At 39.7% G+C, this 12,080-nt stretch overlaps 1 protein-coding gene across 7 annotated transcripts in view; it reads left to right on the top strand.

The window, feature by feature from the left end:
- The window catches only part of mark1 (MAP/microtubule affinity-regulating kinase 1), a 179,278-nt gene extending 170,718 nt beyond the window's left edge, over positions 1 to 8,560 (top strand). For 4 of the 7 annotated variants that reach the window (XM_078229756.1, XM_078229758.1, XM_078229754.1 and 1 more), the window contains one exon: positions 6,850 to 8,560. In XM_078229756.1, the coding sequence (XP_078085882.1) occupies positions 6,850 to 7,207 (358 nt within the window). In that variant the 3' untranslated portion in view covers positions 7,208 to 8,560. The remainder of the gene's footprint in view (positions 1 to 6,849) is intronic. The other 3 variants (XM_078229755.1, XM_078229757.1, XM_078229753.1) reach the window with 1 other exon arrangement.
- Positions 8,561 to 12,080: the final 3,520 nt, after the last annotated feature.

The following is a 12,080-nucleotide window of genomic DNA, read 5'->3' as shown; positions in this document are numbered from 1 at the left end:
AGGAAGCACGGGTATCTTGGTGGGCTCGAGGGTTGAAGGTAGTTATAGAGATAGGAAAGGGAAAGGTTCTAAAATAGGTATTGTTTAACCTGGGGTCAAAATAGGTCGATGAGCACATGGGTGATGTGTAAACGGGATTTGGTGCAAGTTAAATCACAGGCAGCAGAGTTTTCAATGACCCTAAGTTCCTGAAAGGTAGAAATGGAAGGCTGACCAAGATTGTCTTGGAATAGCCACATTTAGAAGTAACATGAGGGTTTCAGCAGTCGAAGTGCTGAGGCAAGGGTGGAGTCGGGAGATGTTATGGAGCTGAAATAGGCAATAGTGTGAAAACTCATCTCCGAATCAAGTATAACACTCAAAGTTGCAGAGTAAAGTTTGGCCTCAGTTGAGAGAGGGATGAAGTTAGTGGTAAGGAGATTCTGGAATGGACTGAAGAAAATGGCTCTGGCCTTTGTTGTAAGGTGTTGAGTATAGTTTGGTAGATCTTTATTAAGGTAATTGTCATTTTAGGTAGTACAATACTAGGTATTTATTAACTAAACTATATACATAGATACAGTAAAGGTCCAAGCTCTGAGCTATTGCCATGCTTGCTTCTACACACAGCTCTGTCCAACACTACACTGACCCTGTGAGTGGATCATGTGTTCCCTTACATCACTGTGTGGGCAGTACTGTACTCAGTCCCACATTAACCCTTTATGGTCAGACTTTTGCACCACAGTATTCCCAATATTTAGGTGGAGGCCCAGACTAATGCTCTGGGGTCATAGGTTCAAATTCCATCATGGCAGCTTGAATTAGTAAATGTGGAATTGAAAGCTAGTGTCAGTAATGGTGACCATAACAACTATCATTGATTGTTATAAAAACTCATCTGGTTCACTGGTTCCTTTGGGGAAGGAAATCTGCCATCCTTACCCAGTTGGTCTACATGTGACTCCAGACCCACAGCAATGTGGTTGACTCTTAACTGCCCTCTGAAATGGCCTAGCAAGCTACTACATCCAAGGACAAGTAGGGATGGGCAACAAATGCCAACCTACCCAGCAACCCTCATGCCACGCAACAAATTTAAAAAATAATAAAGTAAAATGGGAACAATGCAATTTACAGCATAATACCCAAGGGTATACTCAGTCAAAGTGCAAAACAATGCTCAAGATGCCTTCGAAGTGTGAGATAAATCACTAATGTGAACTTGTATACCCGTTGCAATGTCAAATTTTATCTTGCTGTCCCTGGTTTCATCATAAATTCTATAGACCATAGATTGAATCTTAGTCATGCTGTTTGCATTAGCTCTAATTTATAGTATCAGGTAGAATACTGTCAAACCTTTTTATAGCTCTTATTACAGACTTCTCATTACAACAAAATGTTATCCCTGGTCCCAGGAGAAACTTTATTTTTGTCAGTACATAAACTCAAACTTCAATAAGACGGATTTCCTTATGAGAACTATTCCTAGTTATCACAAATTTATAGTAATTGGATTAGACCACAGTTCATTGTGGCTCTAAAATTCAGGATTTCTCCTGTCTGGCCAGAGGGATTTGATAAATGACTAGATTAAAAATGTTACCTTATGATTGGCTTTGAGGGAATCTAGGAAGATTAATTAATCCCAATGCAGGATTCTTCATCTGCACGTGTAGCTAAAATGTGACTTGTGTTGTTCCACAAAATCTTTTATAGTTTGGAGAAGCACTAATTACTTTGTCGTAGAAACTGCTGTAAAAGTAATGGCAAGGTTATGATGCCCTCCATTGACTATTACTTAAAAGTCCAGCAATTTATGGTGAATAAGAGTGTGCGCTATGAATCTTGATTCTCCACAGACTGTTGGGCAATCAATGCCACTCCCCCATTTACCATGACAAAACCGAAAAATTACAACCTGACTGAGCCTTTCCATTGAGGTTTATTGCTGGATTTGCAATGCAAATGTATCGATCCTCGGTCATTTAGGGCTTGGAATTCTTGTCTTAGGGACTAGTTAGTTATATTATTTATAGTCTTGACATGACATGACAAAACTTGGAAACCCAAAAATGGCATAATGAAATTGTGAAGTTTCTCTCTCTCTCTGGCAGGTGTATTGTATTTTCAGGTTAAATTTGTTTGAGTAACTCCCAAAGACTGCCAGCTGCAAGCACTCTAATTTCATTGTAACGCATTTACAGTTATGAGAACGTTCCATTACACTTTCTTCTTTCCACGCTGCTTTCACAAAACTCTCAGATCACATGGGTATATGTCACTTCACAGTCTATTACATTTAACATTTTGCAGGACATAGCATGCTCCATTATACTACATCTCTCTTCCCCCCCCCCTCCCAGTCTCTGTTCCGATTTCAACATTCTCTGACCTTCGTGGAAACCCAATACTTCAGTCTCCTTGTCACGCTGAATATTTCAGTCTCATGAAGTCTTGTAGGAAATGTAGCCTTTTTTCGCCATCTTGGGTAAATGTAATTTTTCTCTCTCCGTGTTCTCTTGTTCTTCTCTCTTCTGCCTCTTTTTTGAGATTCTCAACTTCTCTTACACTGATAAATAGTGTGCTACCTTCACTAATCTAATGTCCCTCACTCTCCTCATTTGTAGGGAATAAGGCCTTCTCGTTCTGCTGTCTCTGGACTGTTGAACTGAATTCAAACTAGTGGATGGTTCAGGATCACCTGCTTCATTGTCTTCTTACATTTTTGATGATTGTGATCTCTCTGTCTCTGATTTTTTACTTTGATAATCAATTAAAATGAAAGCTCTTCTGTTTTGTTTATCCCTGTTCCGTCTGGACAATCTAAGACCCATGGTAGCTAAAATGGTTATTTTTCCACTGTTTCTTCAAATCTCGATTAATCTCTGATCCAAACCTGCTCTCCCTGCAAAGATCTGATGATGTCCTCGCTCAAGAATTGTACATGTGATACATCTGGATATCATTTCTTCCAATGACCTTGAGAGACCTGGCCAACAAACTGAACACCGTACTCTGGCTCTGCCTTGGTAATACTTAAATGACTTTGATATGGCTGTTGTAAGATCTCCAGTCTCAAGGGTCTTTGTTACGATCATAGCTGGTGTTACTATTGGACAGTCGGGTTCCAGAATGGAACCCTGGCTCAACAGACTGTAGATGTGGATGAACAGTGGCAGGACTGCCAATTAACCTGTAACAAAAGAATAAAGTATGTATTAAATATGAAACAACATAAAACAATACTCCTTCACCCCACCTCTTCACAGATGTATACAAATTTTCAAGGAGAACACAATTTACAAAATATATCTTGTACTGTACTGTTCTCAGTAAGTACAGAGTCCATGTAAACCAATAGGCCAACTGTGATCAAACACACCACACTCTAAAACCAAGTGGTAATTCCATCCAAAGCAATTTCTGTGGATTTCTCCTCAAATCCCCCCACGCTGCAAGTCAACAGGTCTCACTTGAACTCTGACTTCCAAATGAGCGTTTCCAAACTCTACTCTTGAAGAACGCACTTTGAAATCTTCTCCCGCACAATGCTTTCTCTGATGCCTTCACCAAAGATCCACCTCCAAGATTTTAATCTCTCCTCTCAACATTCCACCGCTTTGCGTTGCCTCGTGCATTCAAGCTTCCACACAAACTCTCAGGTAACCAGCTGTGCCACTACTGCTTTACAGGCTGTATTAAGCTGTTACCAACCTTTGGATTACTTCAGATGTCAGGCTTCTCACTAGCCGACATCACCGGGTCTGCACCTTTGAGCTCTGTCATTAACTGGGAGACTCTCTCTGCCCCTTTCTTTAAGTTGAAGGAACAGTATCTTGTTCAGATTCCAGTTCTTTGACTTCAATCTTCCTGGGATTTCTATTTTTGTTCCCTGGCTTCTGGAACTGTCAGTTCTTGAACTTCTGGGACTTGCTTTCTGCCCCTTGCTCCATCATCTTGCCTATCTGCTGGCACTTTACATGAGAACTGCTTTCTGAGGTGCCTAGTTCTAACTGAACCACAAGTGCTGATACTTCTGTATACTTTTGTGTGGGCCGTTGGTTACTAAGCAACAGTCTAGTTTTTCTTTTAAACCCTGTTTGTTTTCACATCGTAAACCTTTGATTACTATGCAGCACAGTTTGAAATGAAACCATAACCCACAGACATGCAAGCAACTTTATTTAACATGAAGGTAACGAAAATTTTAACCCTTTCTTACACAAAAACAAAATTAAATTTCAAGCTATACCTTGTTTCTAATACCCAAAAATCAACCTCTGTCCCTGATGCAGTCACTATATGACCAAGAAACGTGATTGTTGGCTGTGAAAACTCCCACTCACAATTGTGTCAATTCTGCTTCTTGTAGTCCTCTCTGCACTGCTCCCACTCTTGTCGTGTTCAGCTTGAATGGACCCATGTATCAACATATCACCAGCTAGACTAGGCTGCCACCATGAACTGCTCTGTATGCTGCATGACTCGCCATCTCTTTATTTTCCCATTTTATGTCTAACAAATTTAACAGTATATGTACTTTGGGATTCAGGCTGTCTCTCTCTCTCCTCTGACTGCTGATCAGTTTTGCTTCCTGATCTCAGTTTGTCTACTTAATTGAATCATCTTTGCCAGTGTCAAATCATCTTGGATCTGCAATTTATCTGATGATGCATTATCCACTCCTCCAACAACTACTCTGTTATGAATTAGTTCTTCTTTCAGCTTGTTGTACTTGCAATGTTCTACTAATTGGTAGAGATCATAACGAACATGTTGATATTTTCCTCATGTCTCTGGCTGCATTTATTACTTTGCACGTTCCATATGTTCCTGTGAAGATTGAAATACGGTCTCCAGTGCATCAGTGACTTTGGCATATGTGACTTTACCCTGGGGATGGATGAGTCCGCACATTTGCCCATTGCATACAAAAGTGTAGTGACCCGCTTACAACCTGGCCTCACTACATGATCTGATGAGGGACGAAATCAAGCAAATCGCCTATACCACTTTGGCCACATTTCAGCCCATTTAGGTCTGCAACTTTCTCAGAACTCTTCAGTGGAAGTAGAAATCATCATCTTTTTCATCATTTTGCCACCATATATTCTCATTCCTGTGCTCGCGCTCTCTCTCCCTCTCTCTTGTAGGTGTATATTATTGTTAATAACTTCTGAAGACTGTCAGCTGCTCTTAGCTTTATTGTAACATATTAACAATCGTGAAAATACTCCCTCACACTAGCTGCTTGCCATGCTGCTTTCTCCTAGACTGTTAGATCACATGAGTGTATGAGCATGAGTAGACATCACAGACTTTTGTGGGACTTAGTCCATTATACCACAGCAGGTCGTAATTTGTTCATTGAGATTTTTTTAAAAACATTTTTATCTATCTTATGCTGGACATGCCATCCATATTCCTGTTCATGTTGTTGGACAATCATTTTCACAATGGAATGCTGTTTCATTGCTAAGAAATAGAAATTAGATTTTTCTTTCCCAGAAGAATAACTTTTTGAAATACAATATATGAGTCATTTGAAACAAGACATTGTAATTGTAGTTGACTTGGACAGATGAAGGTGTCTTTGGGCCTCTGATTCTCCATCAGTGGAGTTTCCCTCGCCTTATTTCTGGGTCCATGAGATTGATTGTTATGATTAGACAACACTTTCACAATCCCAGTGTCATTCGTCTTACCTAGATGGTAAACACAGTAAGAAGTCTCCCAACACCAGGTTAAAGTCCAACAGGTTGATTTGGAGGAGCAGCACTCCAAAAGTTTGTGATTCCAATTAAACCTGTTGGACTTTAACCTGGTGTTGTGAGAGTTCTTACTGTGTCCACCCCAGTCCAACATTGGCATCTCCACATCCTTGGTGGTAGAAAGTGAGCTAGGTGAATCTTTGACTTTTACGATCCAGGAGTTCCTGGGGAGGCAGTTACGTTGTTCTAATTATGAAAATCATGCTGGTTCAATATTTCACAGCACAAAAATATTTGTATACTTTGCATACCTGCCCTCCCAGGAAGGATTACTTGGGTAAGATACAGACAATTTTGGGCAAGAGGTAGAAAATTACATGAAAAACAACAAGGTTTTATTTTTGGTCGCTGATTTGTCCTGTATGTTCTATGCCCTGAAGCTGGAAGCCACTGAAGTTATTTATTACATGATTTAAAGATTGGACCAAAAATACTAACCATTGATTTGAGAAATGACTGCCAGTAGTTGAAATACAAAGCTTCAGTGAAACAAATTAATTTTCACTCATTTGTTTCCAGTGTCAGTCTGCTGTTATCTGGAGTGCTAAATTAATTTGTACGATTTGCTATAGAAGTGTGTCCTTCGACAAACTTAAGTTTGTCTTTAAACTTTCTTCTCCATTGCAAAGACCGCTAATATATGCTATATTTCAAAACAACTAATGATTGAAATATCGACAGCAAGTTGTGGTGTTAGCTCAAATGTTAAGTGCGTCATCTTTAGTCTATAGAAACCTACAATGCAGCACCTCTTAATACTTCCGCTCAAGTCTTGTGATTTCAATGGTTTTTCGTGTGATTATGGGGTGGAAAGAACAGAAGGTAGTGAAACAATCAGCATTGTTTTAGCTGAGTAGCCTTCAAATTAACACTGTGTTTTGGCTAGAAAATGCTGATCGTTTTACCCTAGAGTGTAGATGTTGCAAACTTAGCTTATTAAGGATTCAAAGTATTTCTGAGATTTTCATTGTATTTAAAATAACAAGTTTATTTTGAAATATGATGGATGCCATGGTTGTAAATATAGACCAAGAATATACATGTAGTTTCTATAATATTCTTAAATGACTGCATGGACTTTCTCTATTTTCAGAAGTATGTCAGCAGGAGAAGCAAAGGACAGAGAAAGGGATGACTACAAAGATGCAAAGCCAAGGTCTTTGAGGTTCACATGGAGCATGAAGACCACTAGTTCGATGGATCCCAATGATATGATGCGAGAGATCCGAAAGGTGCTGGACGCTAATAACTGTGACTATGAGCAAAGGGAAAGGTTCCTCTTGTTCTGTGTTCATGGGGACGCTCGGCAAGACAACTTAGTCCAGTGGGAAATGGAGGTCTGCAAGCTGCCACGTTTGTCTCTAAATGGTGTTCGCTTTAAGCGAATATCTGGGACATCTATAGCATTCAAGAACATTGCATCCAAAATTGCAAATGAGCTGAAGTTGTAAAGAGAAACTGTAATTATGGGATCAGGGAAGTTTTTTGTGTGATGTACAGTTCACTCTTGAATGTACTGGTATTATTGCTAATGTGCGTGAGATTGGCCACTGACCCCACTTCCTCATACCCAAATAAATTAAACGGTTAGAAATTTCCGTCGCAATAAGGTTATATACATTGTGATTCTAAATTGTAAAACCCAGGTCTGTATGGCTTATTGTGAATTAGCTTTAAAGAATTGTGATCTTACTTCCACATGTACAGGTAAGTATATTGAGCATTGTCACAGCTTATGTTCATATAGTTGTACAATAAAGAATAATACCTAACATCTGCAGGTATTGTATAGCTGTGTCCTGATTTATGTACAGAAATGCCCATATTAATGTTCCAAGAAGTGTATTTGAGCTTTTGAAGTTCTTTAACACTAACTACATCTCTGGGTGTTAGATAAGATTTTTGACTTCATTGTTATTGAAATTAAATCTTCCCTTTTCCCTAACTCCGCCAAAAAAAAGCCATTATGATCTTTCAGATGTGTTGCCTAGGTGCCCAGTGCTCTTCCCTCCATACTATAATATTTTCATTGATAGCACAAAACAGCTTTTGGGGAAATTGTCTCAGGAATTGACATTCATCTTTGAGGAAGATGGCCCTTTTGTTTTCCTTTAGTGCTGTATGGAGCTACACATATCTACCAAGTTCATTTTCCAACTTGTATAATAAAATGGTAATGCTCACATGTTAAGTGGTTGTATGATTTCCTATCCCACTGTAATCACCTGTGCTGAATAGTTTACCAGATTTCTTGTATTTATTCCAGGACGGTATACCTGTAATGTGCAGCATTTTAATTATTAGGCCTTCACCAATTAAAGGAGTTTTTTTCCTTTATAACTAGTGATGTACTATGTAAAAACCACTAGTACTGGTACATTTAATACTTGTTTTGTACCAAATTAACCATGTAGGTTAATTGTGCAATTGTATTTTATGTTGTAATTATTGTAATATTAGCATTTGACCCTGCCTGCACTCTTGTGGAGATTTAGAAAAATAATCAAAATCTGTCAATGTAGATGCTGTGATCAGACCTGGATTATCAGAAGGTGAACTAAATCTTTGTATGATTGCATAAACATACAGCAGCATATGATTGAAGCTTTAGATTGTAAATATTCTGTGATGTAGCTTCTTTCCTTTGGCGGTTGTGTTTCAGAATGACGTTGATTTTGTTGCCTTAGGAGATGCTTGGAAAGTTGTACTTGCCCCTCCCCCTTGATGTTAATTGAGAGGAGTTCAGTGCAAGGTACATGGGTACATTTTCACTGGTGCACAATATTAAAACAAACTTGAAATGATCTGAACATGGCATAAGTTTTATTTCATTTTTTAACCCTTTAGAGGAAATACTTCAGATCATTTGATTTCGATGCAAGATAGCATAAAGCTGTTACCTTATAATTTTTAAATTTCCTGTTGCTTTTATGCTAATTTTCTTCTTTCTTTACAATTTGTTTTGGCGTACAAGAGATGTGAAAAATGTATTTGTATTTATTTTTATGAAAATGTTCTCAAAGAAATATTCTACACCTTTGATGCGAACAGTGAAAGCAAATTTATAGCAGTAAGCAACAGATGTGACAAGAAGACTTGGAAAAAAAAACACACCCACCCTAATATGTGACTGAGGAGCCGCAGGTTTTGTAGTGCAACAATGTTTGCAGGTCATGCTACAGGACACAGCTATCCTGAAAGAACAAAAAGAATTGATGGCAAGAATCGTTTTCCTTTGTAACAGGTAATGTGGAATTTTGTTGGCTGTTGTTGTTTATGCAACCAGTCTTATTTTATGTTTAAAAAAATCAATGTTTACTTTCAATACATTCACTGATGTGTGAAATAATTTAAGATTATCCCAGTTAAAGAGGCGATCTTCTTGTTGCTAACATTAAAGATGGTTAAAATAAAACCATACATCAATATATTTCTTGCACCATGTTCTATTTCTAATTAGTCATCAGAAATTCCACTCCTATTTTCTTAAACTGTCTTGAGACTGAACCAAACTGACATCTATCTACTCCTCCGTAATATTGACCATCTTCGCCCTTGCCTTAGTCAACCCTGCTAAAACACTCATCCATAGTCCGGCTAATCTCCAGACACAATTGTACTGGTGCTCTCCCACCCAGCCTCCCATCTGTCACCCTCCGTCAACTGCAACTCATCTGAAACTCAGTGAGCTAGGCTATAAGAAAGAAAGTTCTGTTCACTATCAGCCCTGTGCTTGCTGGCCAACATAGGATCCCAGTCCACAAATGCATACATTTTAAATACTAATCCTTGTGTTCAAATCCCTCCATAGCCTCTTAGAATTCCTATGGTGCAGAAGGAGACTATTCAGCCCATCAAGTCTGCAACAAATCTCTGACAGCATTTTTCCCAGGCCCCTATCCCTGTAACCCCACACTTTGCCCTGCTGATCCCCCTAACCTGCACATTTTGGGACATGAAGGGGCAATTTAGCATGGCCAATCCACCTAACCTGCACATCTTTGGACTGTGGGAGGAAACCAGAGCACCTGGAGGAAACCCACACAGATACAGGGAGAACGTGCAAATCTCACACAGTCACCCAAGGCTGGAATCGAATCTGTGTGCCTGGCGCTCTGAGTCAGCAATGCTAATCATTGTGCCACCGTGCCTCACCACTCCTCATCTCTAACCTTGTGTTCCTCCAACTCTGGCCTCTTGTGCTCCCTCAATTTCCTTCAACCCAATTATTGGTGGTGTTGCCTTCAGCTGCATATGTGCTAAACTAAGGAATGTCCTCCCTAAGCCACTCCATCTCTTCTCCTTTAAAATTTTCATTAAAACAATTTTTCTAACCATGGTTTCAGACATCTGTCCCAATATGCCATGGCTTGATGCCAAGTTCTGTCTGACAACACTTCTGTGAAGCAGTTTGGGACATTTTGCTATGTTAAAGATTCTGTGAAAATGCAGGTATCGAAAATCTCTAGCAGCAGTGTGGGTGTACCTACATTACATGGACTGCAGTGGTTTAAGAATGAACCTGTTGGACTTTAACCTGGTGTTGTTAAAACTCTTACCGTGGTTTAAGAAGGCAGCTCATCACCACCTTCACATGAGTAATTAAGGGTGGACAATAAATGCTGGCCTAGCCAGTGACACCCACATCACATGAATGAATAAAAATAAAGGGTACTTGTTGTGAGCTTCTTCATTTTGGTTCATATGCAACACAGACCATTGTCACGTTAACATGTTCTTCAAATCAGTTTTACAATGGTTCCCCAGGTTCTCGCCTTTCATCCCACTAGCTTCCATTTTTGGCAGCTCACCTTCTGCCACTTCCAGTGTGATGCCACCAGCAATTGCATCTTCCCCCTGTCCCCCCGCCCCCCTCGCGCAAATCACTTGCATTCCAAAGGGACCATTTGCCCCAGAACATGCTGGGCAGAGCTTAATGCGTTGGATGGGACTGTAAAATGCTTTAAGCCATTCAAAACTCCATTGACTTCGGCAGGAACGGAAGATCCTGCCAACGAGAGGGGCTGTAAAACTCCACCCTCTGACTCCTCAGTCAACCTTTTTGAACCTTCCTTTTTGTTCTTCTTGTCCCCTCACACCTGCCACTGGCTCAACGTTTCTATCCTTCCACTGTTCTGATGAAAGCTCATCAACCTGAAACCTTAACTTTCTTTCTCTCCACAGATGTTGCCTGACCTCCTGGGTATTTCCAAAATTTCCTGTTTTTATTTCAGATTTTCAGCATCTGCGGTATTTTGTATCTTGTGTCCCCAAATAGATGTATCAGCATGTAATCAAGAAGGCTAATGGAATATAACGAGAGGAATTGAACATAAAAATAAGGATGTTATTCTTCAGTTATATAGGGCATTAGTGAGACCACATCTCGAATAATGTGTGCAGTTTTGGTCTCATTTAAGGAAGGAGGTAAATGCATTGGAGGTGGTTCAGAGGACATTTACTCGATTGATACCTGGAATGCGCAGGTTGTTTATGAAGAAAGGTGGGATAGGCTGGGCTTGTTTCCACTGGAGTTTAGAAGTGTGAGGGGTGAGTTGATTTCAGTAAATAAGATCCTGAATGGTCTTGACAAGGTGGACGTGAAAAGGATGTTTCCTTTTGCAGGTGAATCCAGAACTAGAGGCACTGTTTTAAAATTAGGGTCATTCTTATAGAACAGAGATTAGGAGAATTTTTTTCTGAAGGTTGTGTGACTTTGGAATTCTTTGCCTCAGAAGGCAGGTCACTTAATATATGTTAATGCAGAGGTAAATAGATTCCTGGGCAAGGGAATCAAAGGTTATCAGGGGGAACTGGGGAAGGTGAAACTCCACACAAACAGATCAGCCATGATCTTATTGAATGGCGGAGCAGGATCAAAGGGCCGAATGGCCTACTTCTGCTCCAATTTCGCATGCTGGCCTGTAAAGATCTAGGAATTATAGGTAGACTAGGCAAAGGATTTTAAATGTTATACAAACAGAAAATGCTGGACATATTCAGGAGGTCAGGCAGCATCTGTGAAAGGAGAAACAACACTAGCATCTCAGGTTAATTATCTCTCATTCAAATTGGAAAATGTAAAGCTAGTACAGTGGAGGAATGGGAATAAAGCGCAAAAAGGAAGGTCTATGAGAACGGTGCGATAGAGTAAATTATTAAAGGGGTGATGGTGCAAGGCACATGGGGGTTGTGAATGATTTAAATAAACACCAGTAAAAATGTAAATGAGGACAGAAGGATCATTACCAACAACAGTTGGCTGAGGGCAGTGGTTATGATCTGAAATTACTGAATTTATCTTATGCACAAGGCAGTAAAGTG

This window comes from Mustelus asterias, chromosome 15, assembly GCF_964213995.1.
Source record: "Mustelus asterias chromosome 15, sMusAst1.hap1.1, whole genome shotgun sequence".
Lineage (NCBI taxonomy): Eukaryota > Metazoa > Chordata > Chondrichthyes > Carcharhiniformes > Triakidae > Mustelus > Mustelus asterias.
The sequence above is the reverse complement of the archived record's forward strand: the minus strand, read 5'-3'. Positions and strand labels throughout refer to the sequence as shown.